The sequence below is a fragment of the Pipra filicauda genome, unplaced genomic scaffold (genome assembly GCF_003945595.2).
Source record: "Pipra filicauda isolate LSUMZ 115617 unplaced genomic scaffold, ASM394559v2 scaffold655_size181804_pilon, whole genome shotgun sequence".
In the NCBI taxonomy this organism is placed as follows: Eukaryota; Metazoa; Chordata; class Aves; order Passeriformes; family Pipridae; genus Pipra; species Pipra filicauda.
The window spans coordinates 155157-179905 of NW_024104815.1; the positions used below are offsets into that span (position 1 = coordinate 155157).

A 24749-nucleotide genomic window follows, 5' to 3' on the forward strand; every position below is an offset into this window, starting at 1 on the left:
CAGCACCGCACCTGCAGCTGGAGGAGTCTTGTCTCGGGGAACTGCAGAAGCTCTGGGAGGAGGAGATCTGGAACAGAGCAGGGACAGTGTGAGGGAACAGCACGAACAGCCCGTGGGTTCTGGGGCGGTGCCTCCTGAAGGAAAGCTGGGGATCAGGGGGTTCCTGCAGTGGGCATGGGCACACCAGGCCGGCAACTCCTGGCAGTGCCAAGGGAAGGTTCCCACTGTCCTCTATAAATGAGTTACCAGTTCTCATCCAGGCAGATCCAGGAACAGTCTGCTCCTGCGTGGCTGTGTTTTGACAAAATGAACACGTGACGCAGCAGGTTTATGTAGATGGTTGGTTTTTAAGAAAAGTTTGGCACGAGCGTGTTCATCTGCCACACTCAACACACCTGCTTTGTTCAAAGGCTGTAGGTGAAACTGCTGTCACTTCTAGTGTTTTATATCCCCAAAGGTTACATTTTTGGTAATAAAATCAAGATTTTATTGTTTTTACCTGTCTAGTCTCTGACAAAGTAGAATCTTAAATTAATTTTTCTCTGTCTTCATGGCATAACAGCATTACCACTCAGATTTTCTTGAATTCTGTCAGTAATTGTAAACAGTAAAAATGACTTAAAATAGAATTGTTATTATTGACAAAGTCCTTAGTGCTTTTTTGTCAATAAGGGTGCACCTACCACTTTGCTCAGGTTTTAAAAAAATTGTGTGTGTTCTATTTACTTTGATATACTTATGCAGAAACAAATGTTTAAATCTCTTGTTGGTGTGTATTAATTGAGATGAAACATAATTTCTTTCAAGTTTGGTAAATTAGAGTGAGCTATGTAAGTAATTTGAAGTATTACTTGTATTTTAACAGTGAAAGCAAGTTGAACACATTGGTACAGAAACTACATGACTTCTTGGCTCACTCATCAGAAGAATCTGAGGACGCAAACTCTCCTCCAGCATTATCTAAAAACAAAAGCACAGGTAAAAACACATCTTATTTTTTTTTTTTACTTTTAGTGTATATATGATTCTCAAGTCAACTAACTTGCTGTTGTTATTTCAATTTATCACATTTCACTGGGGCAATTATACAAAGTCCTAATGTGATTTATGTGGTGATATCTTAATAAATACACAATAGACCTTTGATGCAATATTTATTTCAGTTCTGAATCTTTCTAAATGTGAAAAAAAAATCTAGCCTTCTGGTTAGATTTACCTTCTATGAAACACGAGATGGCAAACACACATGTATTTGCTGTGCTAGGAGTACCTTGTTCAGTGTTCCTGAATTTGTAAATGCAGTATCTTGGTTCTTCTGCTGAAGTAAAGCTTTTGCAGTCCTTGCAGTTGTGGAAGAAGTTCTGGAGCTTATGCTTTCGTAGTTATTTGAAAAAGGTTTCTACATGTAATCTGGAAACATTTGAAAAGGAAATAAGATTTCTGAAAAACCTGGAGTCCTGCACTAGGTCAGAACTGGTTATTAGAATTTTTACGTACAAGTTAGAAATAGGTAATGAATTTTAAACGCTGTTTTGATTACAGTGATTAAAAGTGAAATAATTTTGTATCAGTACTGAATAAAATCTGTTTCCAAATTTAACTGGTTAAACTGTTTCTTAGTTTAACTTGGATCTGATACAGGTGCAAAACCTTTCAGTCTCTACTGTTTAATGAGCTAAAAGTTGTGCTGAAGCGGTGGAGCCCAGGAGAATGAGAGTGTGCTGGCTGTGTTATGGAGTTTATTTTCAAACTCCTGTTGTCCTAAGTAATATCTTCCATGGGTTTTCTGGCATGCTGTTTTTGTCTTTTAATGATTTGTTTTGAGAGAGTCTGCTGCCTGTGGCGCTCACCAGCATCAAACTGAACTGCTAAAATAGGAAAAAGAAATGACTCCTGTGATACCTCAGCAGAATAGTAAAATAAACTGTGGTGTAGACACATCTCAAAGTGAAATTTTGCTGAGGAGCACACTGGGAAAAAGAAATCTTTTCCTTTATCCTGTGTAGTTAAAAGGTAGAATTTGGTTCCTTGCTGTAAAATACAAATTGTCTTTGAAATGGGTACACTTGCAAATTCATAGCAGGCCTGTTTCAGTGTTGGTTTCGAGATCTAAAAGAACATATTGAAGTAGAAAAGTCAGGATTAAACATTTAAATATTAGGAAATGTCAGAATTAACTGTGCAAATTTCCTTCCCCTCCCAATGTTCTGTGGATGATGACGGCGTCTTTAGCAACTGTGCTTGCTTTTTTTGTAATGCACAGGATGCTTGTTACAAGCTCAAGTTATGGATGTGACTGGGGCCAAGTCAGGTTTATATAGTAGTGGATCTTGGATTGTTCCAGCATGTGGGAGATATGTGAATTATTGGGTACTGTGTTGTGAGGAGGGAGATGATGGTGAAGGTTAAGTATGGCTTAGGAGAGTTGGAACATGTCCCTGCCACACACAGAGGTCAATTAAAATAGGAAGCAGTACTTGATTTTCCAGCCTTACTGATGTTTCAGTCTCCCCTCTGCACTGGCACTGGGTGTGTCCCTCCTGTGCCCTGCACGGTGCCAGGGGCAGTCCCTGGGCTGCTCCAGTGTCCAGTCCAGCCCCTGCCCTGGGAAGCAGGGAGCAGGAGCAGGGGGTCAGCACTGGGAGCTGGGAGGGGATGGTGCAGCCACTCCCTGGTTCTGTGGGAATGGAGAGGGAGCAGCATGTGAGTACCAGGTCCAAGTGCAGAGTCTGCAGGGATTGGAGCTGCCAGAGCAAAGAAAGCTCTGCCAAGATGTACAAACTGGTATTTTCCATGGATTTATCACTTGGCCAAATTGGTCAAGAGTAGAAGGTGGGCAGCATGTGATCTCCAGAAGGTGTGTCACCCTCCTTCCAAATCTCAGGTTTTTTCCTCAGAATACAGAAATACCTGTAATATTCCAGAGAAGAAATTTCGGGTATTTAAAAGAGCCAAAAACATCTGCTTCCATTTTTTTATTCCCTCCTTCACATGCAGAAATGACTGGATAAGTTTTGCTGCAATTTACTGAAACAGTTCAGCCCAGGTCAAATAGCCAGCATTGAATTCTCTAATCTTCTACATTTTAAAGTGTAGAAGAAAATTGTTCGGTTTTCCCAAAACTGAAGTTTAAGTTGCAGTGCTAGTAGTCTTATGCTAAAATCACAAATAATCCTGATATTTACAGGATAATCCAGGATTGTAATTATACTTCCTTCTCTGTAGTGCATCTGTTAAAATCCTGCTGTTCCTGACCCTTTGGAGCATCTTCTTCCGAGTATCATTGAGTCACTGAACTTGAAACATTCCCTTCCATTGCCAGGGCTGGTGGATGGGAACAGGTGCTAATAGGTTGCAGGTGTTTAGGCTTTGTATTCCACAGTTCCCGAGACAGAGAAATGGGAATTCACAGTCATATCCTATTTCAGGTGGGTTTTTTGTCTGTGGTTTTGTGATCCCAGATTTAATACTTTATTTCTAATGTCAAGATGTGTAAGAGAAAAAATTTGAAGTAACTTCTTAGAGATTAACAAAAATACACTAATGTATTATTTCCATTGCTTCAGGATTTCTGCACCAAGGGGAAGGCTGTTCCTCAGCCTGTCTGGGACTGAACTGAAAGGGATTCCTAGGTTATTTCTGTAGAATTTATGCCATGTAGTGGAACGTGTTTCATTGTGCAACAGTTTGTCTCTGAAAGTCACACAGTCATCTTTATTCAGGCTGGTGAAACATTAACAATGTGATGTGCAATGTGGAGAACTTCTAATGTTTCTTGCAGTTCAGTGGATTCCTTTAATTTCTCTCCATAGGTAAAAGTAGAGAACCTAAAGGAAGTCCAGCTTCAATGGAGAACAATAGAGATGAGGTAGGAATAAAAGCACTTTTGAATTCTAGTTGCATGTCTAGTGCAGAATGGCTGAGTTCACTATGTTGCTTTTACAATAAATACTTAAAAAATCCTGTCAGAACCACCCAGTAAATGTCATCACGTCTGTTGAATAGAAACATTAGCTGTAAAATATATAAAAATAAATGTAAAATTAAATTTTATATTTTGAATTAAACTCATTTTGATTTAGGCACGTGCAAGCAATTGTTTCTGTCCTCCTCCCCTTTTATTTCTAAATTACTGAAGTACATGAATTTACTTGGGCAACTTCATTGTCTTTCTGGTGCACAATAATTCCTGAGAACAATGTCTCTAACAGTCTCTAACAGAGAGTTAGGCTTTGCTTACCTGAGGTGTGCAGTTGCATTTTTGTTAAGAAATAAGTGCTGTTAACTGATTCATGTTGAGCATATTGCAAAGTGAGGTTTTCTTTATAAAGAAATTTGGTTAATATTGTTTTATCCTTATTCTGTTCTTTGGATTATAGGTTACCAGGCTCTTACTATTTTTGGTTTAAAAGAATTGGTCTCTATTTACACTTACACTGTGATACTCAGATAACAGTAGGTACTTAGTTGTCCTTTGAGGCAAATATGCTTCCTTTTTTAAAAGAGAAAGAAATATGGGCATGCAGGATCTATATTAGACATGAGCAGATTTCTTCTGTGTGATATGTTATGCACATTAAAGAAATTTTTCATGTAGTATATGTTACTACTAACTATTCTCCTGCTGGAAACATTCTGCTTGACAACACCTTAATATGTAGAGAACACAAGTGTCAGAGTCCTGCCTTAGTTTGCCTTTGCTGCTGTAAATTCAGGTATTTTAAGCTGCCCAGACCTGGTTATGATATGAGTGCAAAAACCTCTGAAAAATCAGTTTTCTTGTAAAGGCAGCCAGTGCTTTCTGGCACATGAGCCAGGTAACAAGTGTCAGTGTTGTGCTGGCAGTTCTGGGGGCACACTGGGCACAGTGCCCAGGGCCAGCCTTGCAGAACCCTCTGGGAGGGGGTGTTGGAAAAGGCTGTGGTTTCTTTGTGAAGAGCATCCACAGGTGCATCCACAGGAAGCTGCTTCCTTCTGATCTGAAACTCCATAGATTTGGTTTAACTGAACTGGCATGACTGTTGAGATTGTGTGTCACTTGTTAATGCTTTTCCTGCTGCTTTTTTTAATTTATTTTTTTTTTAATAAAAGCATTGGTAACTTCTGAGATGTGTTCTAGTTAAAGCAAGAAACTGGTTTTGTTGACAGGTCCCTTGGATAGAAATGTGTTGACCTTTACATTTTTTTCTTGTTTTTAGGGCAGTAGTTCTTCAGAAAGAACCAAATCCTTAGGATTATCCCGTTCCAAAAGGTTGGTTTGGAAGATAAAAACAAATAAATTACTTTTTGGTATGTGAAACTATAGAAAAGTCGATGCACTATGCCAAATATTTTTGGTATACACCAGTGTAAATCCATAAAGTTAGCAGAGTGCTGGTAAAACAAATGCTTCATAATACACTTAAAATTCAAACCGTTTCTCAGGGTCAAAGGTAAAGATCATAAAGCCTGATTTTTATAAACAAGGACAAGATTATCCCGTTTATACAAGAGTTCCTTCACTCTGGCTATTTCTACATGTAGGATTCTTCCAAAAATGTAAATTGGGTTGTATGAAAAAAAGGGCTTTATTTGCCTTACTGCTGGGAGGCTGTAGCATCGAACTGTGCTGCTGAGTTGTCCTGTGCAGGATCTGCCATTTGCTGTATCCCTGCTTAATCCTTTTACCCTCTTTGATTTACAAAGTCCTGAGTTAACTGTTTACCATCCCTCTGAACCTACAGGAGGCACAGGTTGGTTGTGTCCCAGGTACCAGCAGACCTGCTCTAGTCCAGCTCCTCATCTGCTCTCGCTGATGCTCGTTCAAGTTCTGTCATCCATGATTTTTCATGCACAGTTTCAACAGCTGCCTTAGTACTGCTCTTTAAAAGTCTGTAGCTCTTTTCACTCTCCTTTGTATCCAAGTTGGTTTATTCTATCATGTCTGCTGGCATTAATGTTCTTCAATCTTTGGCTTTGATTTCTCTCTCCCTCATCTTCTGGATACAGTGTCCTGCTGAACTCTTTTTCATTTATATTAGTTTTAGTCCTGGTTTTTTTGCATCTTATCACTAAAGGTATTTTCACTTATACATGTAACATACTGTTCCTGATACAAAACCAGTATCCTGCAGTAGTTCGTGTATTGCCTTCAGACTACTGAAAATTATGCTCCATATTCAGTATTTTCCTCTCCCTGTCCTGACATAGTAAATTAATTAATTTTTGTGGATTCAGTTAGAAATTATGTTTGTGTGGAATTCTGGCAGCTGTTCCTTTTATTCAACAGTCAGCTTTTTAATTTCTCTCCACATTTCATTTATTTCCTTGCAAACATCTCTTCAACCAAGCTACTTTTTGTAATTTGTTAATATCTGTGTGCTCTCTTTGTGCTGCCTGTTAAACCTGGAATGATGGATAAAATTTCTGAGTAGACATTCACTTGTGTTTCATTTAGGGTATTTTTGGTAGAAGTGTGACTTCCTTCAAAACATATCAAACCTTGATTTTACAAAAAAATACAGCAAACCTGTGAAACAAAATATTTTATTAGTATATATTTTTATTTCACATAGAAGGGAGAATTCCTGTTCCTAACAACAAAATTAACCTACAATTTATATATAGTAATAACTTGGAGTATCCACCTCATAAAGTCCTAAATGAATTTAGAAAACATAGTTTTTCCCCCGTTAATATCATGTTTGCAAAGCTCTAGGCTTGCCTGAATTGCAGTGTGTACTATTGGTCAGAGCATGTTTTTTTCTGTCTGTGCAGGAAACCTACAGTTGTAACAAAATACGTTGGGTCAGATGAGGAACAAATTGTAGATGAAACTGTAAATGAAGACGTTTCAAATGAGAACTCAGAAAACGATGTAGATATGCAAAGCTTACCTAAAGGTAGGTGGTGTCTTTTTTCATTTCTGAATTCAGGAAATTAGCCAAGGTGATGAGGCAGCAGAAATAATGGGCTGGAATGCACATGTGTGAGATGGCTGTGTGGGGTGCTGCTGGCCTGGACACACCCAGGGCTGTGAGCACAGCCAGCACAGAGGAGCCCCAGCACCTCTGCCTTGGCACCTCTGCCTTGGCACCTCTGCCTTGGCACCTCTGCCTTGGCACCTGCTGCAGCTCAGCCCAGGGGCACTGGGGTGTGCTGGGGGCTTCATGTCCAGAGCCTGCAGCCACCTCTGTAAAACCATCACACACAGGGAAAGAATGCTTCCCTCGTTTTGTACGAGGCTCGAGCTCTGTCACCTGGTGGTCTTACTCTACAGTTCTCTCTGAGGTTATTTATTAGCAATTAGATCAACAAAAGCAAAACTAACTCTGGGAGGGAAATGTCGTTATTTGATGTATTTTTAAGCACCTTTTAGGAACAGTTAATTCTTTAAGCTTTACATCCCTCTGCTCTTAACTACAGTGTGAGTTTGATTATCTCCTCCATTTCTTACCTAGGGAAGTTACAGGAAAAATTGCTGCTGTTTACTGCATGAGCAGCAGTATTTAGAGCAGTCACTTCAAAATGATTTTTTTCAGAGTATGAGATGATTTTCAGTGTCCTCACAACAAAAGTATAAAAACCGGGCTCTTAAGTAGGAAAGATGTGCTTTTTCATTCACGTGGTTTTGACTAGTACTCTTCATTGAAATGAAAATGCGAACTTCTGAATTTTGTCAAAGACAAAGCAGTTTTTATTGTATTGCTTTTTCATTTATTTCATACTGAAATAAATGCAGGCGAGGGAAACTGGATAGAAGGGGACAAAGAGAGAAATGCATAGTTACTGTAGAGGTTTTGAGGGGTTTGAGTGGTGTAACCCAGGTCCTTTATTTGTAGCATTGCACTACAAATCCCTATCCACACCCCCAGCAGTGTGACAGTCCTGTCCTGCACGTGCCACATCAGGGCAGAGGGGGCACAATTTGCTCCTCATCCCATCCAGTCTTTGACTTTTGTCCTACAGCTGCAACACTTTGAAGTGTGTGGTGGTTTGTTTTTGGTTGTTTTGTTTTGTTTTTTTTTTTTTTCTGTGAACAGCTGTGCATTCAAAACTTTGTTGAGTTTTGGTCAACGGATTGCACTTTTTTGTTGGCTTTATTTAAACAGAACTTTTGCACTTCATTTGGATGTGTAATGGTTTCCAATTTCTAAATAAAATTATTCTAGGTACAGTGGTTGTACAGCCTGAGCCAGTGCTGAATGAAGACAAAGATGATTTTAAAGGGCCTGAATTTAGAAGCAGAAATACCGTTAAAATGAAACCTGAAGCTCCCAAAAAGCGTGGAGGTAAATACAACTTAAAACATCTATTAAAACGGGTTTAAATTGTTGCTTACGACCACATTTGGTACATCTAAAAATTGTTCATATTTCTGATAAATTATCCTAAAAATACCTCCACTCTTCTGGCTTTTTGTTCATTAAGGATGCTGACAGAAATTAGCCTCCATTGCTGCCCCTGCAATGCAGCAGTGAAAGCTAAGATTAGTTCCCATTATACTCCTTATTTTCTGTAGGTATAGGATGCATCGTTAGGTGCAGTTGCTTGGTTGCACTCAGGTGTTACAGGTATTCCTTTTTTAAGGAATTACGTTGTAACAGTGTTGATACAGGAATGTTCACTTATTAAGAAAGCAACCATGTGGGACATGTACAGGCAGATGATCCATCAGTGAGCTGAGAAAAATCCAAAACCCTCAAACAATTCAAAGACTTCTGTTTTGTTTTTAAATTGTGAGAAATTCCCTACCAGTGGGCCCTTCTAAGGATTATCTTTGAAAAACTGCTGTGTCAGCTGCTTTTCCGTAGCTACTGCTAAAATTGAGAAGTTAGGTAGATTATAGCAGTAACAGAAATTAATTTCTCGTATTTCATTCCAAAAATTAAAGGAGAGGGAGGATTTTTTATAAAGTAGCCAATAAGAAGGCAGATATTTTTATTAACACTACTGGCAATATCTTAATTCACATACCTACAGCAGTACCTAGGATATTCATACAAACAAATCTTGTACACACTCTTCATTCTTCCCATTATATCATTTGAGATACGTGCTCTCTTTTAGAGTCTTACTAGTACTTACTAGTAATTTATTAAGTGCTATTTCTCCATTTGTGGTGGAAGGGGAGTAAAATGTGACTGTGGAAATGTGCTTGTGCATACACATGGGCTCATGCATGATGTTAATCACATTTTGAGCGTTGATGTTTTCTCTGAATAATCCCTTTCTTTGGAAGTTGGTTCTGTTTATTCATGCAAGATGTCCTGTGCAGCATTTAGGAATGCTTTTCCCATTTGTGCTTATAACATTTGCAAAAGGTCCAGCAGAACTCTTCAAGGGTGCAGTGTTGAGAAGATAGGACCCTTCTGCTTGAGCTTTGTGGCCTGTGTCTGCATCCCCAGGACAGTTTGTATGACCTGCCCTTCCAGCTTTTTTTCTCTGTCCCCAGGGAATTTATAGGCTTTCCTTTGACTATCTGGGCTGGTTACTCAGGTACTGTGCCTGACATGGGGTAATAGTTTTGGAAGGGACATGAAGAGTTTAAGCCTTACCTTTGTCCAGGGCGAGCTCAGCTCTGTTAACATCTCTGCTGATAGTGTTTGGTTTTAGAGCTCTCCAGGATGTGTTAAACTCCAGTCAGCTTCCAGGGAAATGGAACAGGTACTGCCTGCTCCTTGTGTTGACCCCATTTCCAGACCAGGAAAGGTAGCCAGGTGAGGGATGTGACTCCAATCAGCCTCTAGAGCAGGATTAGGGAATATATCAAACCAGTTTGTTTTTGTCAAACTTTGTCAGCTGTTTGCATGAAGTGGCACTGAGCTGTGTCTTGATGCCTGACTGAGGTGCCCTGAGCACGTACAGAGCAGGTAAATGTGTAGTCCCTGAGATCCTGAATTGTCTGCACAGTGCAGGTAAATAATAACGATAAAATAAAAAATGCCAGTCTGTCTTGTTCATTGTGGAGTGCATCTTTACACTTTTATTAGGAATTATATGTCCTGTTTATATTAGAAATAGTGGTAGTAATAGAAGTCTTGCCTTTCTAGCAACCAGGTGCTCTCATCTGAGACTGCTGAGAGTCATTGTGTCATTATTTTCAAGTGTTGTGTCTGCAGAATGGTTATGGTTGTATTTTTGCTAATAAACTCTGGTAGGAAGGTTTTAAAGTAAGTATTTTCTCAGTATTAATGAATTAGTAGTAGCTGAATTTCTTTAGGTCATCATCATTTGTAGCAGTAACATGGCTTACAGAGGTTTGCCTCGTAAATCTTTCTTTCTGGTGCCAACTGGCAGATCTTAGGAAGGAGGCCGCAGTGCTTCCCCGTAGCTGTAGAAAAAGGGAAGTGGCTCAGGATTTGGCAGGGAATGGCCTGTTGTCCCTGAGCTGGCTGTGGTGTGTGACAGACCTGGGTTGGGTTCCGTGCTGCGGAACACGGGATTGCTTTCCGAGGAGTGCGATACGACGGATGCCTTTATTCAAGGTCGCCAGCGGTGTCTGAAACCAGTGTTTGAGCTGGTTTTGAGGTGGTGAGAGGGCTTTGTGAGTGCCCAGGCTCTGCAGACATGCAGTCATGTATTCAGAATTTCCCTGAGTTGTGAGGGTGTATCAGCTGTTCTCACTGGCCCCTGAGCCATCTAAGATGGTGCTTCAGCAGCAGGTTGCTGGTAGCTTGCATTGTGTCTTGAGAATGTTCATTCAGTCCCTTAACATTGTGGTGTTGGTGCTTCTGTGGCAGTGAGTATTTGAAAACTAGAAAAAAATACGAAGTCTGTACTCAGATTGTAACCATTGAGTGAAACCATTTGAGTTCATTTCCTTGTTCCACTTAAAGAACATGGCAGCGAAGGACAAGTCACAGTTGAGTGATCCCGTATCAAACCTCTATCTGCTTGATCCCAGATTAGGATTTTGAAAGTGTATGGGCTTTCACAAATGATTTTCCTTTTTCTGCTGCTGAAAACAGAAAGGTCTCACAGTATTAACTAGTTGGTTTAACAGCCTGGCATGGAGTGAACCTGCCAAGCCCACGTTCACCCCTTCCAAAGTGAATTTGGGGGGTTGGCAGTAAAGAAATGTTTTCTTGACCAAATATAGGTATAGCAGCAGGGTGGTCCACAAACTGGGAGCAATCAGCAAGATGGGGAGTACATGTGTATTATAGCAAAATTGTAGTTTCAGAAAAACCCAAACAGCAAAAACCGCCATCAAGAAGGGAACAAAAGGTGAGAAAAGATTTTTCAGGCACTATTAAAAGGATTTTGTGCATCTTCTGTAATAGTTTTCTGTATTCTTCTTTGAGAAACTAAACTGTGTGTGAAAGAAAATATAATATAAACATGCATTTGCTAAACAAAGATTAAATTTGGAACATTGTCCAGAATATCAGGGCTGCTCTGGAAGAGTTTTATTGATGACTCTTATGTAGGTATGTTCTCATGAGGTGACCAGTTAGCCCAAATTGAATCTCTCAAAGGAAAAGAATTGTATCTTCACCCCAAATGGAGCATAGAAATTAGAGGGAAATTCTTTCAGGCTTTAAATGACAAGTGGTTACAGAAAGATCTCTAGTGCTGGGCGGTAAAGAAATAAAGGCCTAAAACCTGACAGGCCGAAATATTGTAAGAAAATTAAATAGGTATATATAGATTTCTTAAAAAAAAAAAGAAAACAATTAATGTGTGGTTTATAATCCTCTCTATAGAGGAAGGACTACATGGAATTGTAAGCTGTACAGCTTGTGGGCAACAGGTGAACCATTTTCAAAAGGATTCAATCTACAGACATCCTACACTGAAAGTTCTTATTTGTAAGGTATGTGGTAAACAGTTCTACTGTTTGTTTTTGTTTGAAATGTCATATTAGTTGATTTGGCTGGGATTTTTGTGGGAGTAGTTCTTTTTTTTAGTCATTAGCTGTTACAGTTAAGGAAAGTAAAAGCGGGGGGGAAAAGCAAATATACTTACAAATTTATATTCCTGTTTTCTTATACCTCAGTTAAACTCATTGTGGTTTATGTGGAATTTAGTTTTATAGCTTTAAGGCTGTAATAGTAGTGAATTTTTAATGTTAAATGATCTGTCTGAAGTTTCTGCCTACTCATAATGTATTGTAAGAGCAGATTCAAGTCTGGATGTCCTGGTAAAGTGTTCTGTGTAAAACAAGATTGGAATTAGGAGCAGAAAAGTAGCTTCAGAGCCATCTCGGTTTCTGCAGCTCGTGGATTGTGTTAATTTATGGCAGCTTTGAAATAATGATCTAAACCTAACCTAAACCCAGATCTGGGTCTTCAGCTGCCTGCTTTCCTGATGGCTTCAGAGAGGCCCTGAGTTGCCTGCAATGGAAAGAGGGGGGCAACAGGGCAGGAAGGAAACATCCCTGCCCCTGCTGTGGAGACCTCTGTTAATTTTCAGAGATAGGGAGATCTCTCTTGCATGTCTCTACAGCCTATAGATGCTGTATTTGTAAAGGTGTTGCCAAAGGTAGAGAGATACAGCTCTGTTACAGTGCACATGTAGCATTCCTGTTCCCTTCCCTCCTCCTTCTCCCCAGTTCCTGACTAATGTTCCATGTGCAGCTGACAGACTGTCATGTAGTCTGATGTTCTGCCTCTTCTATGTATTCTGACTTGTTTCTTTTCTCAAATATGCTTTACAATAATCAGCTCACACGATGACTGTCTTCCATCTCCACTGGAGTCCCAGCTCTTGTTCTAGGCTTGAAAATCCTCAGCAGGTGGCTGCAGCTGTCTGTGTTCCTGCCATGCACAAGAGACCTGGGTCATTTTTTTAACTTCTTTAGGGTGTTGGGTTCAACAGCAGCTCTTGACTGGGGGCTCTGCTACATGAATTGCATCCAGGACTTTTTCCTTTAAATTTTCTGTATGTGCTTAGTGGAACATGGCCTTAAATTAATGTGGGAGTGAGGAGTGGAAGTCCCTGATCTCCATACTCCAGGTCTTCCGTTGCTTTCTGTGCCTAGTTCTGCCCTTATTTTTCTCCTGCTTAGGTCAACAGTCCCAGACCTGAGAAGCTGTTTTCCTTCAACTATGAATGTTCCATCAAACGTCTAAATATCAGACATTACTGGGGTTTTGTGTTGGTTTTGATTGTTTGGATAGTTCAGTTGAACAGATACATAAATCTATTCCATGTAAAGGGGCATCATCATGTTAAATTCATGTGCTGAATCCTCTTCTGGATTCTGAATTCACTGATCTGCTGGGTAAAAGGACAGAATGTAGCTAATGGTTTGTATTAATGCCTGTTCAAAGTAGAACTGCAAGTCTGGGAGAACCTTTTTCACTAGCAACTGGAGAAAAAAATGACATCACACCTTCCAAATTTGGTGTAAAGAGTTCAGAAACTGAAGCCATTGCTACTTCTAGCTGAGTTTTTTTTCTTAGCATTACCAAATTTTCAATAAAGATACTTAGTTTGTACCTGGAAATTGAATACTTGGGTGTTGACATCAGGATAATTGCTGAAGACCTTTTTATGTAAAGCTTTATGGCATCAGATGCTAACATAAGGAGCATACAGCTGAAAACTGTAATTTATGTAGGATTAATTGTGCTGGGGAGGATGTGGTATTGATTTACATAGGAAATAGATGGGAAAAAACTTAGAGGTTTGAAGAGAAATATTCAGCTGATGTTCTAAATACACAGTTACACAGCAATCAAACAAGCCTATTTAATTTTCAAATAAACCTTGAGCCATCTAAATAAGAAGTCACGTTTTGGGACCTATTGTATCCGTGGTAGATTTTTTTTTTTTTAGATTAACACAAATGTAAAAGGCTTAGAATGCTGAAGACCTTGCAGCTGCTGCCTTTACTGGCAAGCTTCGGAAATCAAATGGCTCTCTGAAGCCTTGTTGGGATTTAATAAAGAATTCCTCGTCCTGTCTCTTTCCAGACGTGCTACAAGTATTACATGAGCGATGACATCAGCCGGGATTCCGACGGCATGGACGAACAGTGCAGGTGAGGGGCCAGGGACTGCAAACACACCCACAGCCCTTCTGGCCTGGGGAGCTTTGTCAGTCAGCTTATTATTGCAAGAAATAAGACCAGTACATAAGAGCTTAAGAGCTTAATCAACAATTATTTCTCACCAAGAAATACTCAACCCCAGCGTTTTCCTATCTATTTGATTGTTATTTAAGTAATTAATAGGAAAACATTTTATAAATGAATCCAATAGCAAACACTTTTAGACATCACATTTCTAACTAAATAACATGCCCATTAATTGGGTATTGACCCATAATGCCCACTAACCTTACAAACACTTTAAAGGTGGGGATAGAATCTGACATTCTAAACCTTGTGAGTCACAGAAACTTATTTCTACAGATGCATTTCCCACTTTTGAAATACTAAAGTATTTCTCTGTCCTTAGGTCAAATATCTAAATGCGTAATTCTGTCAAAATTGTGCAGTCTGTGATGCTTATGAGCTTTCTTGTCCACCACTTTTCAGGTCATATGTGCCTGCAGTAGTAATTATCAGTTAAGGCTAGAAAGACTTAAACCAATTGCTTCTGATATAAAATAAATCACTCCACTCCCTCCTCTCCCCAAATTTTCAGAAGAAACAGGGAAAATAAAATTTAATTAGTTTTTTCTTTTCTTTAAAATCAGTGCTGAAGTTGTGTTTGAAAATTACTGACCATTTCAGCCTTGTGAACTTTTAATCTAATACATGAATTTTCTGATTTTCCAATTCTCAGCTGAGTGCTTTTCAGATGTGCTTTTAAAAATGGTTTCCATAAACGGATCTGTTTATCACCTGAATTTTTAAATATGTCAGCTTAAGAGTTTGCCACTGTGTTGGTCTGGAGACAAACCTCTTCCATTCCTCGTGTCTCGTTTCAGGTGGTGTGCTGAAGGTGGAAATTTGATTTGCTGTGACTTTTGCCATAACGCCTTCTGTAAAAAGTGCATTTTGCGCAACCTGGGTCGAAAGGAGCTCTCGACTATCCTGGATGAAAATAACCAGTGGCACTGCTATATTTGCCATCCAGAGCCTTTATTGGACTTGGTCACTGCATGTGACAGTGTCTTTGAAAATTTAGAACAGTTACTTCAACAAAACAAAAAAAAGATCAAAGTTGAAAGTGAAAAAAGTAAAATATATGACCATACAGTCAAGTTTTCTCCAAAGAGAAATAGTGCAAACTGTAATGGTGAAGAAAAAAAACTAGATAATTCATATTCAGGTTCACTAACATATTCTTATAAAGCACTAATGGTGCCAAAAGACTTGCTTAAGAAAACAAAAAAACTGGTTGAAACTACAGCAAATCTCAATTCTAGCTTTGTAAGCTTTTTGAAAAACGCTGCAGAAAATGTAGAAATAAGCCCAACTGTGCAACTGTGTCAGCTGAAGGCTTTTAAATCTGTGCTGAGTGACATGAAAAAAGCTCATCTGGCACTAGAAGAAGGTCTGAACCTGGAGATTCAAGCACTGAATGTTAAAATCAAAGATAAAAATACCAAAGAGAAAAAAACTGAGGTTAGATCTGAAAAAAATGAGGTGAAAAAAGATGAAGGAAAGGAACATGTGGCATTAAAAGAGGATGACACTGTACAGACGCCGAAAAAGGTTGTATCAGAACAGCCTGACAGTGAGCCCATGGATCAAAGTGTTCCAACAGTGGAACAGACTGATAACAAACCTACTTCTGGGGAAGAGAAGAAGTCTGGCAGAAATGAAGAACCTCAGTATGAGCCGAACAGTACAGAGGCTTTGGACATGGATATAGTGTCCATTCCCTCATCTGTTCCTGAAGACATTTTTGAGACTCTAGAATCTGCTATGGAGATTCAGATGCCATCAGATGAGCAGGAGAGTGGAAATACAGGAACAGATCATGAGACTCTAAATTCAAATACAAAATCGAACGCTCCCGTGAAAGATGCCAAAGGTAGTACCAAGTTAAAATCATCGGCTAAAGGAACAAAAGAATTGGTTGTAAAACTGACTCCTGTTTCCCTCTCAGAGGTTACAGTTAAAGCTGAAGATCGAGACAACAGTTTAGAGAAGGAAAATAAAAGTGTTGATGCAAAGCCTAGAGCAGAAAACTGCGACCCTGTGAAACAAAATCACAATGCTGGCAGTGAACCCTCCACGGAGAACGAGGCCGTGCCTGTCGAGGAGTCCGATCTCCGGAGGTCGCCGCGCGTGAAAACCACCCCCCTGCGGCGCCCCACGGACATGAGCCCTCTGACTTCCAACTCGGAGGAGGACAGCAATGACATGGGCAGTGAGAAGCGCAAGGGAAAACCAGCCAAGCAGCCACGGAGGAAAAACGACAAGAGAAACCCTTCTGACAGTGCTGCTGATGGCCCCAGCCCTGATAACCTTTCCGAATCCAAGAAGCCATATGTTTTGGATCAGAGCTCGGATTCTGATGAGATGCCAGCTGTTCTTAAAGAGGCAGGAATGATGAGTCACAGTTCCTCAGACATTGACAGCAATAGTGAAGCACCAGCAAATGATCAGAAGACTTCAGATTTTCAGAAGAATCAGCCAGTAAAGGATGAAAATGGAAAACGAAAAAGAAAAAGTTCCAGTTCTGGTTCAGATTTAGATGCTAAAAGAGGCAAATCGGCTAAAAACGCCGCCGCTGCTAAAAAGAAGCGACAAAACTATTCAGATTCTTCAAACTATGATTCTGAGTTAGAAAAAGAGATAAAAATGTTAAGTAAAATTGAGGCTGCCAAAAAGCCTAAGAAAAAATATTCACGAAAAGAGGATAGTTACGATTCCTCTGAAGAAGAGCAGAGGAAGAAAGTAAGCAGTAAAAGAAAGGTAAATCGGAAGAAAAAGAAAGGTAAGTCTTCTGAAGATGATGATGATGTTGAAAAGTCTTCCCCAGAGAAGGAAATGAACCATTCTTCTAAAGATAAAAAAGTGGGTAAGAGGTTGTCTGCTAAGGAGAAGATAAACAGGGACTCAAAAGAAAAATCCACAAAGGGAAAACATGATGAGTATTCTGATGTTGAGAAGTCTTCACTGGAGAAAGAGGAAAGTTCTCCTGAAGGTAACAAAACCAAGGATTTGAAAAAGAAAAAGGCACAAGAAGATTCTTCTTCAGAGAGTACTGAGAAATCTGCAAAGAAAGAGCACAAGTTTGAGTCTTCAAAGGACAGACTCAAGAACAAGAAAGGGTCAGAAAACAAAACGAAGAAATCTGAAAAATTGAAAAAGAAAAGTTTCAAGAAAGAGCAAGATGATTCCTCATCTGATGGTGAGAAGTCCTCTCCAGAGAAGGGAAGTTGCAATTCTTCTGAAAACGACAAAATTAAAAAGGAACCTGTATTTACAGAAAAGAGAAATTTGAGAGAGAGAGTAGCTAAAAGAGTACACATTGATTTATCCTCTGATACTGAGAAATCTCCCCAAAAAGAGGAGAGTTCTTCTGATGATGCCATGCAGCGTAAAAAACGAACTGAAACGAAAGAAAAGAAAAAAATAAGTCACAAAAAGAAAATTTCCAAAAAAGAACAGAATGATTCATCTTCTTCTGATGAGGAGTCTTATGAAGACAGTAAGAAAAAGACTAAAAGAGGGTCAATGAAAGAAAGTAAAAGGAGTAGCTTAAAAAAGAAAGTGTCAAAAAAGAAAGTGGTTGTCACTTCCTCTTCCTCATCTGATAAGGAAGAAAATGATGAGCAGAATTCCAGTGGCGATGGAAGCAGCGACGAGCAGAAGATCAGGCCAGTGACTGAGAGCTTGATGCTGTCTGCTGGTGCAGGATTCTGTCAGTCATCAGGTGTGCAAAAGGTGTTCATGTACACCTATTGTTAATATATTAATAGAGGAATTCTGTAAGGTTCGGGTAACATTTAGTAATCTAGAAGTGAAAAATATTCGTCAGTTGGTAATTACACATTTAAATATTTGCAGGCAGTTAGGTTTTCTGATACTGGTTTGGAAGCACCTGTTTTAAAGTTCCTTTTCAACCCAAACTGTCTTGTGATTCTAAAATTACATTACTTCAGTTTGTGCAGCTTGACCCTTGAGGATGTCACTGTAAATGGAGAGGCTTGAGAAGCTGCAGTCTGTAGTTGCAGTCGGTATTGCTTTGGAGCTCGGCTTTCCAAAGCCCAGTCCTTGCTTTGCCTGCCAGGGACTGCTTTAGCAGAAGCTGGGTTAAAGGAGTAGATAACCCAGGGAACTCATGTTTGTCACCTCCTGGTTATGCACTGGAGATGACTCTGGAGACCTTTGGCATTGCAGGACACATTTAAAAATCAAGGAGATGATTTTTGTGCCTCACAAGAGCCATGTAGCCTTAGAAGAGCTGGTGTCACTTACAGAAATCTGTCATTGCTTATTGTTTTCATAGTAGGTTTAAGAGTAATAATTATTTTCCTTGCCAAGGCAAAATTACTTTGTCAGTGTCCTGAAGATTTGGTAAATTTAGAAAATTCAGAACTGCTGTGTTCCAATACGTAGTTTTAAAGAACTTAAGAAAGCAGTTTTCACATTACACAGACAGTAGACATGTTTTTAATAAATGAATTTTCAACTAGGAAAAATATTTCCTGTTTTAATTAGCATGACAGATAAACTGTTCAGTTTCTTTTTCTTCTAGTTACGTTTCACAGAACTTTCTGTACGTGACTTTAACTGTTGGCTCAGATACAGTTGTTTGCAAAGCTGCAGCTAAACTAAAAGTGAATAAAACTACAATATGTTTATGAAGATACAAGGGGGAGTGGCTTCCAACTGAGGGTAGGTTTAGAATAGATATTGGGAAGAAATTCTTTCGTATGAGGGTGGTGAGGCCCTGGCACAGGTTGCCCAGAGAAGCTGTGGCTGCCCCATCCCTGGAAGTGTCCAAGGCCAGGTTGGACGGGGCTTGGAGCAACCTGGGCTAGTGGAAGATGTCCCTGAGCTTAAAGGTCCCTTCCAACCCAAACCATTCTGGGATTCCATGATTCTGTGGTAAGACAGCAGAAGGGACACAGCTATCTTTTGACTTTTCAATAAAATACTTGTAGGCAGATACTAGGTACAAAATGAAATGATTGTTATTTGTAACATCTTAAACAAAAAGCCTCACCCCTAAAAAACCCTGAAACCATCGGATTTTGAATTGGACATTAATGTTCCCCCTTTCTCCTACCAGCTTGATGGTGACCCACTTCTTCCTGAAGTTTTCCTGCAGTTCAGTTTCAGGAGAGAGTTGTTCATCTTTGCAGATGTAAAGGCTGCTTTTCTGAGTGCTGTGCTGCTTTAGATGTAGAGCCCAAGCAAAGTTTGGTTAATGGTGTTTTGCATTATCCTTGAGTAGCAATTGGAAAATAAGTTTCTTGTTCTGTGTTTGACACAGCCCTGTAATGTTTGTTTTTCAAGGCCTTCCGATGAAGTAAGTTTAGTTGTGTCTCTGCACATGGTACTGGGACTTTTAGGGCTTTACCTTGAGTGCTGCCTTATCAGTGTTTTCCCCAGTGATGCCACTGCTGGGGGAGATTGCAAATAATGAGTAGTTTACATAGTAATGAACTGGCTTTTTGTGTGTAGTAACTGCCATGGCTGTTAAAACTCTCCCAGAGACAGACAGTTGATGGTACTCTGAGAGTTCTCAGCATCACTGAATCATCGAAGAAAAATACCTTAAAAATGGGATTGCTTGTGTACAGTTTGTGTTCACAGACTTGGTATCGAAATGGCCGGGGGGAAAAGGTTGGTTGTAATATATCACAAGGTCTCTGAGGCAGTGGAAGCAATTGTTTAACTTGCAAGTCACAAGTGGAAGGGTTGGATAATTATTGGAGAGAAGGGTAACAGTGTACAAATTGGAAAAATGAGATGGTGATGTGGGATGATTGGCAGTAGAGTTAGACAGAGAGAAAGGGGTTGGTTTAGACTGGAGAGAGAATGCTAAAAATGACAAGTCTAAATTGCTGCCTGCAAATCACCTAATGGGCAGTTTTAGGGACGGCTGAGCTGAACGTGTGCTGAGAGGATGAGGCAGTAGGTACAGGATTTAGCAAAGAAAACTGATATAGGTACTAGCAAAAGTGTTTTATATACACTGACCATGATCAAAGCTTGACAGTTGTCCAATTCTGGAATCCCTGTCCTTGGAAATGCTCAAAACTCGATTGCCCAAGGCCCTGAAAAAACTGATCTTATTTGGGAGTTAGCTTTGCTTTTAGGAGGGAATTGGAGTAAGTCATGTCCAGAGGTCTTTTCCAGCCTGAGTTTGATTTTATGAAATCCTGCCTATGTTAGATTATTTTAAGAGGAGACATGTGTTGGCTTAATAAGTGAATTAATAAAGGAATCTCTTCTGTTTGTGAACAAGCTGCATAGATCGATCATCGAATGAGACTTAGAATCTGGTTTTTTCACCAGGATGCTTTCACCTAAGTGAGGTACATCCTGGGATCACCTCTTAGACAGTCCTGTCAGATGACATCTGGGTAATGCTGTTTCCAGGACAGGTGTACCTTCAAACAACTTGGAGTAGCTTCTCACAGCCTGGTTTTAGTCCAGTCCACACAGGTGGCAAATAAGCAGTAGAGGTTATAAATGGAGGGATCTCAGCTAGTTAGGATTGTGAGGTTTCTTTTCCTTAGCTTAATTTTACTACCTAACAGATTTGTCTGACTTATATACAAGTCAGAAGAACAAGAGAAAAGCAAGGCTAGAGGCCTGAGAGTGCGCTAGAAATAATTTGAATTCCTCTGTGTCCAGCCAGGAGAGTGCAGAGGAGCTTTAAGGTGGGTGCCATCCTGGGCTGCTCTTTGTTCCGTGTCCCGCACTGTTGGTTTTCGTGTCCTTTCCATATGAGACAGTGCCATGTAGTGCAGCTGAGTTTGGATATTTACAGTTAGGATAGCACGTGGAATTCTCAAAACATGACTCTTTACACACACACATGTACTCTGAAAGCAAATGTAGAGAAGGATTAGTGTTCTGCAGTGCTTCCTCATGGCAGCAGGGCAGCTCATAGGCTTGGCAAGCAATTCTGTAATGGATTCCTGCCGCCTTTTCAATTTACCCAAACTCAGTAGTGGAGATTCTGATAGAGCAAATAACTTCTTGGGAAACTTAATTTCTGGCTCCTGGGAGGAGTATTCAGGTTTTGGTGTAAGAAACCCAATTCACGGTGTGTAACAAGGCAAGAATTGCAAGCTGCGTGTAGTAGCAAGCATAATGTGGATACAAGTGCTGCTTGAAAAACTAGATACTTTATTAATAAAAATACTTATTTTTATGTGTCAAGGTAGGTAACTGATAGAAAAGTGGTATTACCAAGCTGTTTTTAATGGGGATTGTTGGTGGAGATGTAGTCCATGCGCTCCAGTGTTCATTGTGCTGTCATGTACTGTCGTTCATTGCTGGGTTTCCTTGTGCTGAGTGCTTCCTGTTCGGTTGTTTTTCAGGAGATGAGGGAGAGGCTCTATCAAGGACTATTCCAATGGAGGAGGAGGAAGATGATGATGACGACCCTGAGAATAGGTATGATACCCTCCGTAAGGACTTAAACTCGATTATAACACACCCTAGGCGTGGGCGCAAAGCGGCGCAACGGAAGAGCAAGCAGGTTGTAAAAGCCACGGCTGCCTGCCTGGTACAGACTCGCTCACGGGCCTCCCGCAAGCCTGAACACGGGGCCAGAAAACAGAGGCCAAAGCCCAGAAATGCAAAGCAAGCCTTTAGGAGCCTTAGTTAACACACCTTGCGTAGGGTGTGTTATAAATGCTCCGCAGCACTGGCCGGGCTGTGTTCCTGTTGGAAGTGTGGGCTTTGTGACAAGTGTTTCTTTCAGGCAGGTAAAAAGCTACTTCTGATAAATGTGAATTTCAGCTAGTTCTTTGAATAGAAGGTGACAGTTTGCATCTGTGCAATATGCAGTGCTGCAATATTTTCAGAATTAATTTGGTTATTACTGTTACTTAATATGCTTTTTTAATTGAAATGCCTTTTCCCAATAAAGAGAAAACACAAATGTGGGGAAAACAGTATTAGATATTTTCAGATAATGTTAATTGTCAGTAATGAATTAACTCAGTTAATTCAGCTGAGTTCTAATCCACTAAAGAGTACCTGAAGTGACTAATGTGACAATTAAGGCCCTGATTCTACAAGCACTGTGCATAGACTCCACTGGTATCAAAGAGACTAACTATACACATATATTTTAAGTCTTTGCATAGATATTTTCAGAATTGTGGCTTATATGTATTGCTTCACTTTCAAATTCAATAAAAGTGAACCTCTGTAAGATACAGTTAGTTAAGACATGTCATATTTTGCCAGAATCACTGTAGCTATCAAAATTAGCCTGGCTAGAAATGTAAAAGCTTTGTTTCCTCATGAGTAAATGCACACCATGAAGCATTGCTCAGTTCTGAGCCACTGGTTCTTTTTGGAAGTTATTGTAGTTAGACTGAAGAGTTGTTCAGCAAAGTTTTATATAGTATTTCAGAAACTGAGTTTAATTTTTGGCCATATAGCATGTGTGGGACCAGCTTTGCACAGTTGCTGATGGAGTCTTTTTCTGCTTCTGAGCCTTAATAGTTTAGAATATGGAATCTTTGTTTCACAGAGTATGTTTTGATATGTGGCTAAAGTAAATTTTAAAAACACTGTTTTATATCCTTTACGGACCTCAGTTTGGCATCAAAATGCTGCTGCTGAATTAGTTCTTGCTTGTTTTCAGTCATGAAATTTAATCAAGTAATTCAACTTTTAAAGAAAGACGCTTTTTAGGGACTTGACAGCACAGGGTCATAAGCAGAACATTTAAACTTTGGTAATATCAAGATTTTTTTTAAAATATACTTTAATTTCAGTCCTGTTTTGATTATTTTTTTCACTTTTTTTCTTTTTTCTTTTTTTTTGGTGAGTTTCTGGTTGATAATTAAACTGAGACACTTTTGTCAGAAGTTCAGTATTTCTCATACAAATGTTTTTGACAGATCTTAATTATTAGTTTAAGAGCTATATTGGGAAAAGAATTAATTGCTAACAACTCAGTAATATAAATTTGGGCTTTAAAAATCACTTTCTGTACTTTGTTTTTAAGCTGCCTCTTTGTTAAGTTTTTCTTTAGGGGATATTTTGAATATATATTCATGAGATGGAGAGGTATTTTGTCAATAAACAGTGTTGTCAACCTTCAGACATGTTAACTGGTAACTGCAGTCTGATTTTACATTAATCATGTGTTGTACTTGGCACTAGAATCAGAGATATAAAATGTAAAAAGATGGAACAAATTTCAAGAAGAGTTAAAAACTTGTTCTTCTGTTTACTCAACACAAAGTGTTTAAGTAGTTTACCTACTGATTCAGAGAAGTTGCCTATTTTCTTCCAGGCCAAAGAGGGTACCTAGTACCTGCTGGGTGTTTGTAGTGTGGGAACTCTCCTGTTTGCAAGTCTCTAGTTTAGATGTTCTGTTATTTGCATACCTGGGGATGTGCATGACATGAATATTAATAGTCTTGAAATCATTTTTGCCAAAATGCAATATCCAAGTGGGTCATACTATGCCATATAGTGCTGTATGCTTTCATCTTCTGTTGTGTAACTATTATTGGTCCTTCTGATCTTTTAAATGGTACTGTTTGATATGTTTGCAGTAGTTCTGTTTATTAAGAAGTAATTAGTGTATTTAATGCAGAATGCCTTTAAGTATTTGATGGTTACAATAAATTTTTGTAAAACATTTTTCTTGTCCAAGCATTTAATTTAATACAACTCTTGACAGCTTGAAAATCAGCCTCTTCCAACAAAGACAGCACAGTATTTAGAACAAGATGTTTGGCAGTTTTCACTCATTTTTTAGACATGTATGACATTTCATCCAAGTATTAATCTCTAAAAATCTATTTGAAAGGGTTCTGAATTTGCTAGTAATACCCCAAAGGCCCATTTAATTTAGTTGTGCTGTAGCTGGAATTGTGGTGGCTTTTATTAGCCATATACAAACCTCCTCCCCTGCCCAAGGGCTTGTTTTGGGCATTATTTCTACATATAATTCATAGGTATTTATGAACTCTGCCTGTGAGTTGATATGATCCATCATGATAATGGACTAAAATTTAAAATCATGACTTTTTAAGGAAAATGCTTTTTACAGTGGTAGCACTGTCTCACCAAGACTGTAACTAACTCTAAATGAGTCCGTTGTATTGGCACTCTAAAATTCATGAGCAAGAATGGTGCAAATTCCCACGTGGACTTAACTCCACATCATGAGAGGCTGCACCTACTATTCCAGTTTTGCTGCAATGTCTGAAGGATAATTTAAAGTAGTCCTACAGTGTAACTAAGCAACCCCTGAGTAATTTCCAGTTTGCCTGTCTCTTGGGAAAACTCTTTTCTTTTGGCATAACTTAAAAATACGTAGAAATCAATTCATTCCTTAGAAATGTATTTTGTTGGTGGTGTTCTTACACGCCAGCAAAGGGGAAATATATTTAAATCCCAATTTATACAAAACTGTGCATATATACTATCATTTTATTCTTGAGTTGTTTTTATGCTTCTTGGTTGAGATTGCAGCCCCGTTCTGTGAGGCACTGTATAAATACCCTGGGGAAGTGCCCTTCATCCAAACCTCACAGTTTAGGTAACATGGAGTGGGGCAACACCACGTGCTCGAGGTCACAGAGATAATAAACGAAATGCAGGGATTTTTTAAGTGTGTTTTGGTTTTTACTACCTGAAGTCCTGTGCTGGAGGTCATATGACTCTGTGCCTCTTAATAAATTTATTGATAGTGTTCAGCTGT

General features: G+C 39.4%; 1 protein-coding gene across 2 annotated transcripts in view; it reads left to right on the forward strand.

Moving 5' to 3' along the window:
• Positions 1 to 23683, forward strand: part of LOC113985281 (transcriptional regulator ATRX-like) — a 33554-nt gene extending 9871 nt beyond the window's left edge. The window contains exons 2-10 of one of the 2 annotated variants that reach the window (XM_027715930.2): positions 866 to 978; positions 3813 to 3868; positions 5199 to 5251; positions 6757 to 6881; positions 8151 to 8270; positions 11688 to 11797; positions 13902 to 13969; positions 14863 to 17765; positions 21394 to 23683. In XM_027715930.2, the coding sequence (XP_027571731.2) occupies positions 866 to 978; positions 3813 to 3868; positions 5199 to 5251; positions 6757 to 6881; positions 8151 to 8270; positions 11688 to 11797; positions 13902 to 13969; positions 14863 to 17765; positions 21394 to 21683 (3838 nt within the window). In that variant the 3' untranslated portion in view covers positions 21684 to 23683. The remainder of the gene's footprint in view (positions 1 to 865; positions 979 to 3812; positions 3869 to 5198; positions 5252 to 6756; positions 6882 to 8150; positions 8271 to 11687; positions 11798 to 13901; positions 13970 to 14862; positions 17766 to 21393) is intronic. The other variant, XM_027715939.2, reaches the window with a different exon arrangement.
• The last annotated feature ends 1066 nt before the right edge of the window (positions 23684 to 24749 follow it).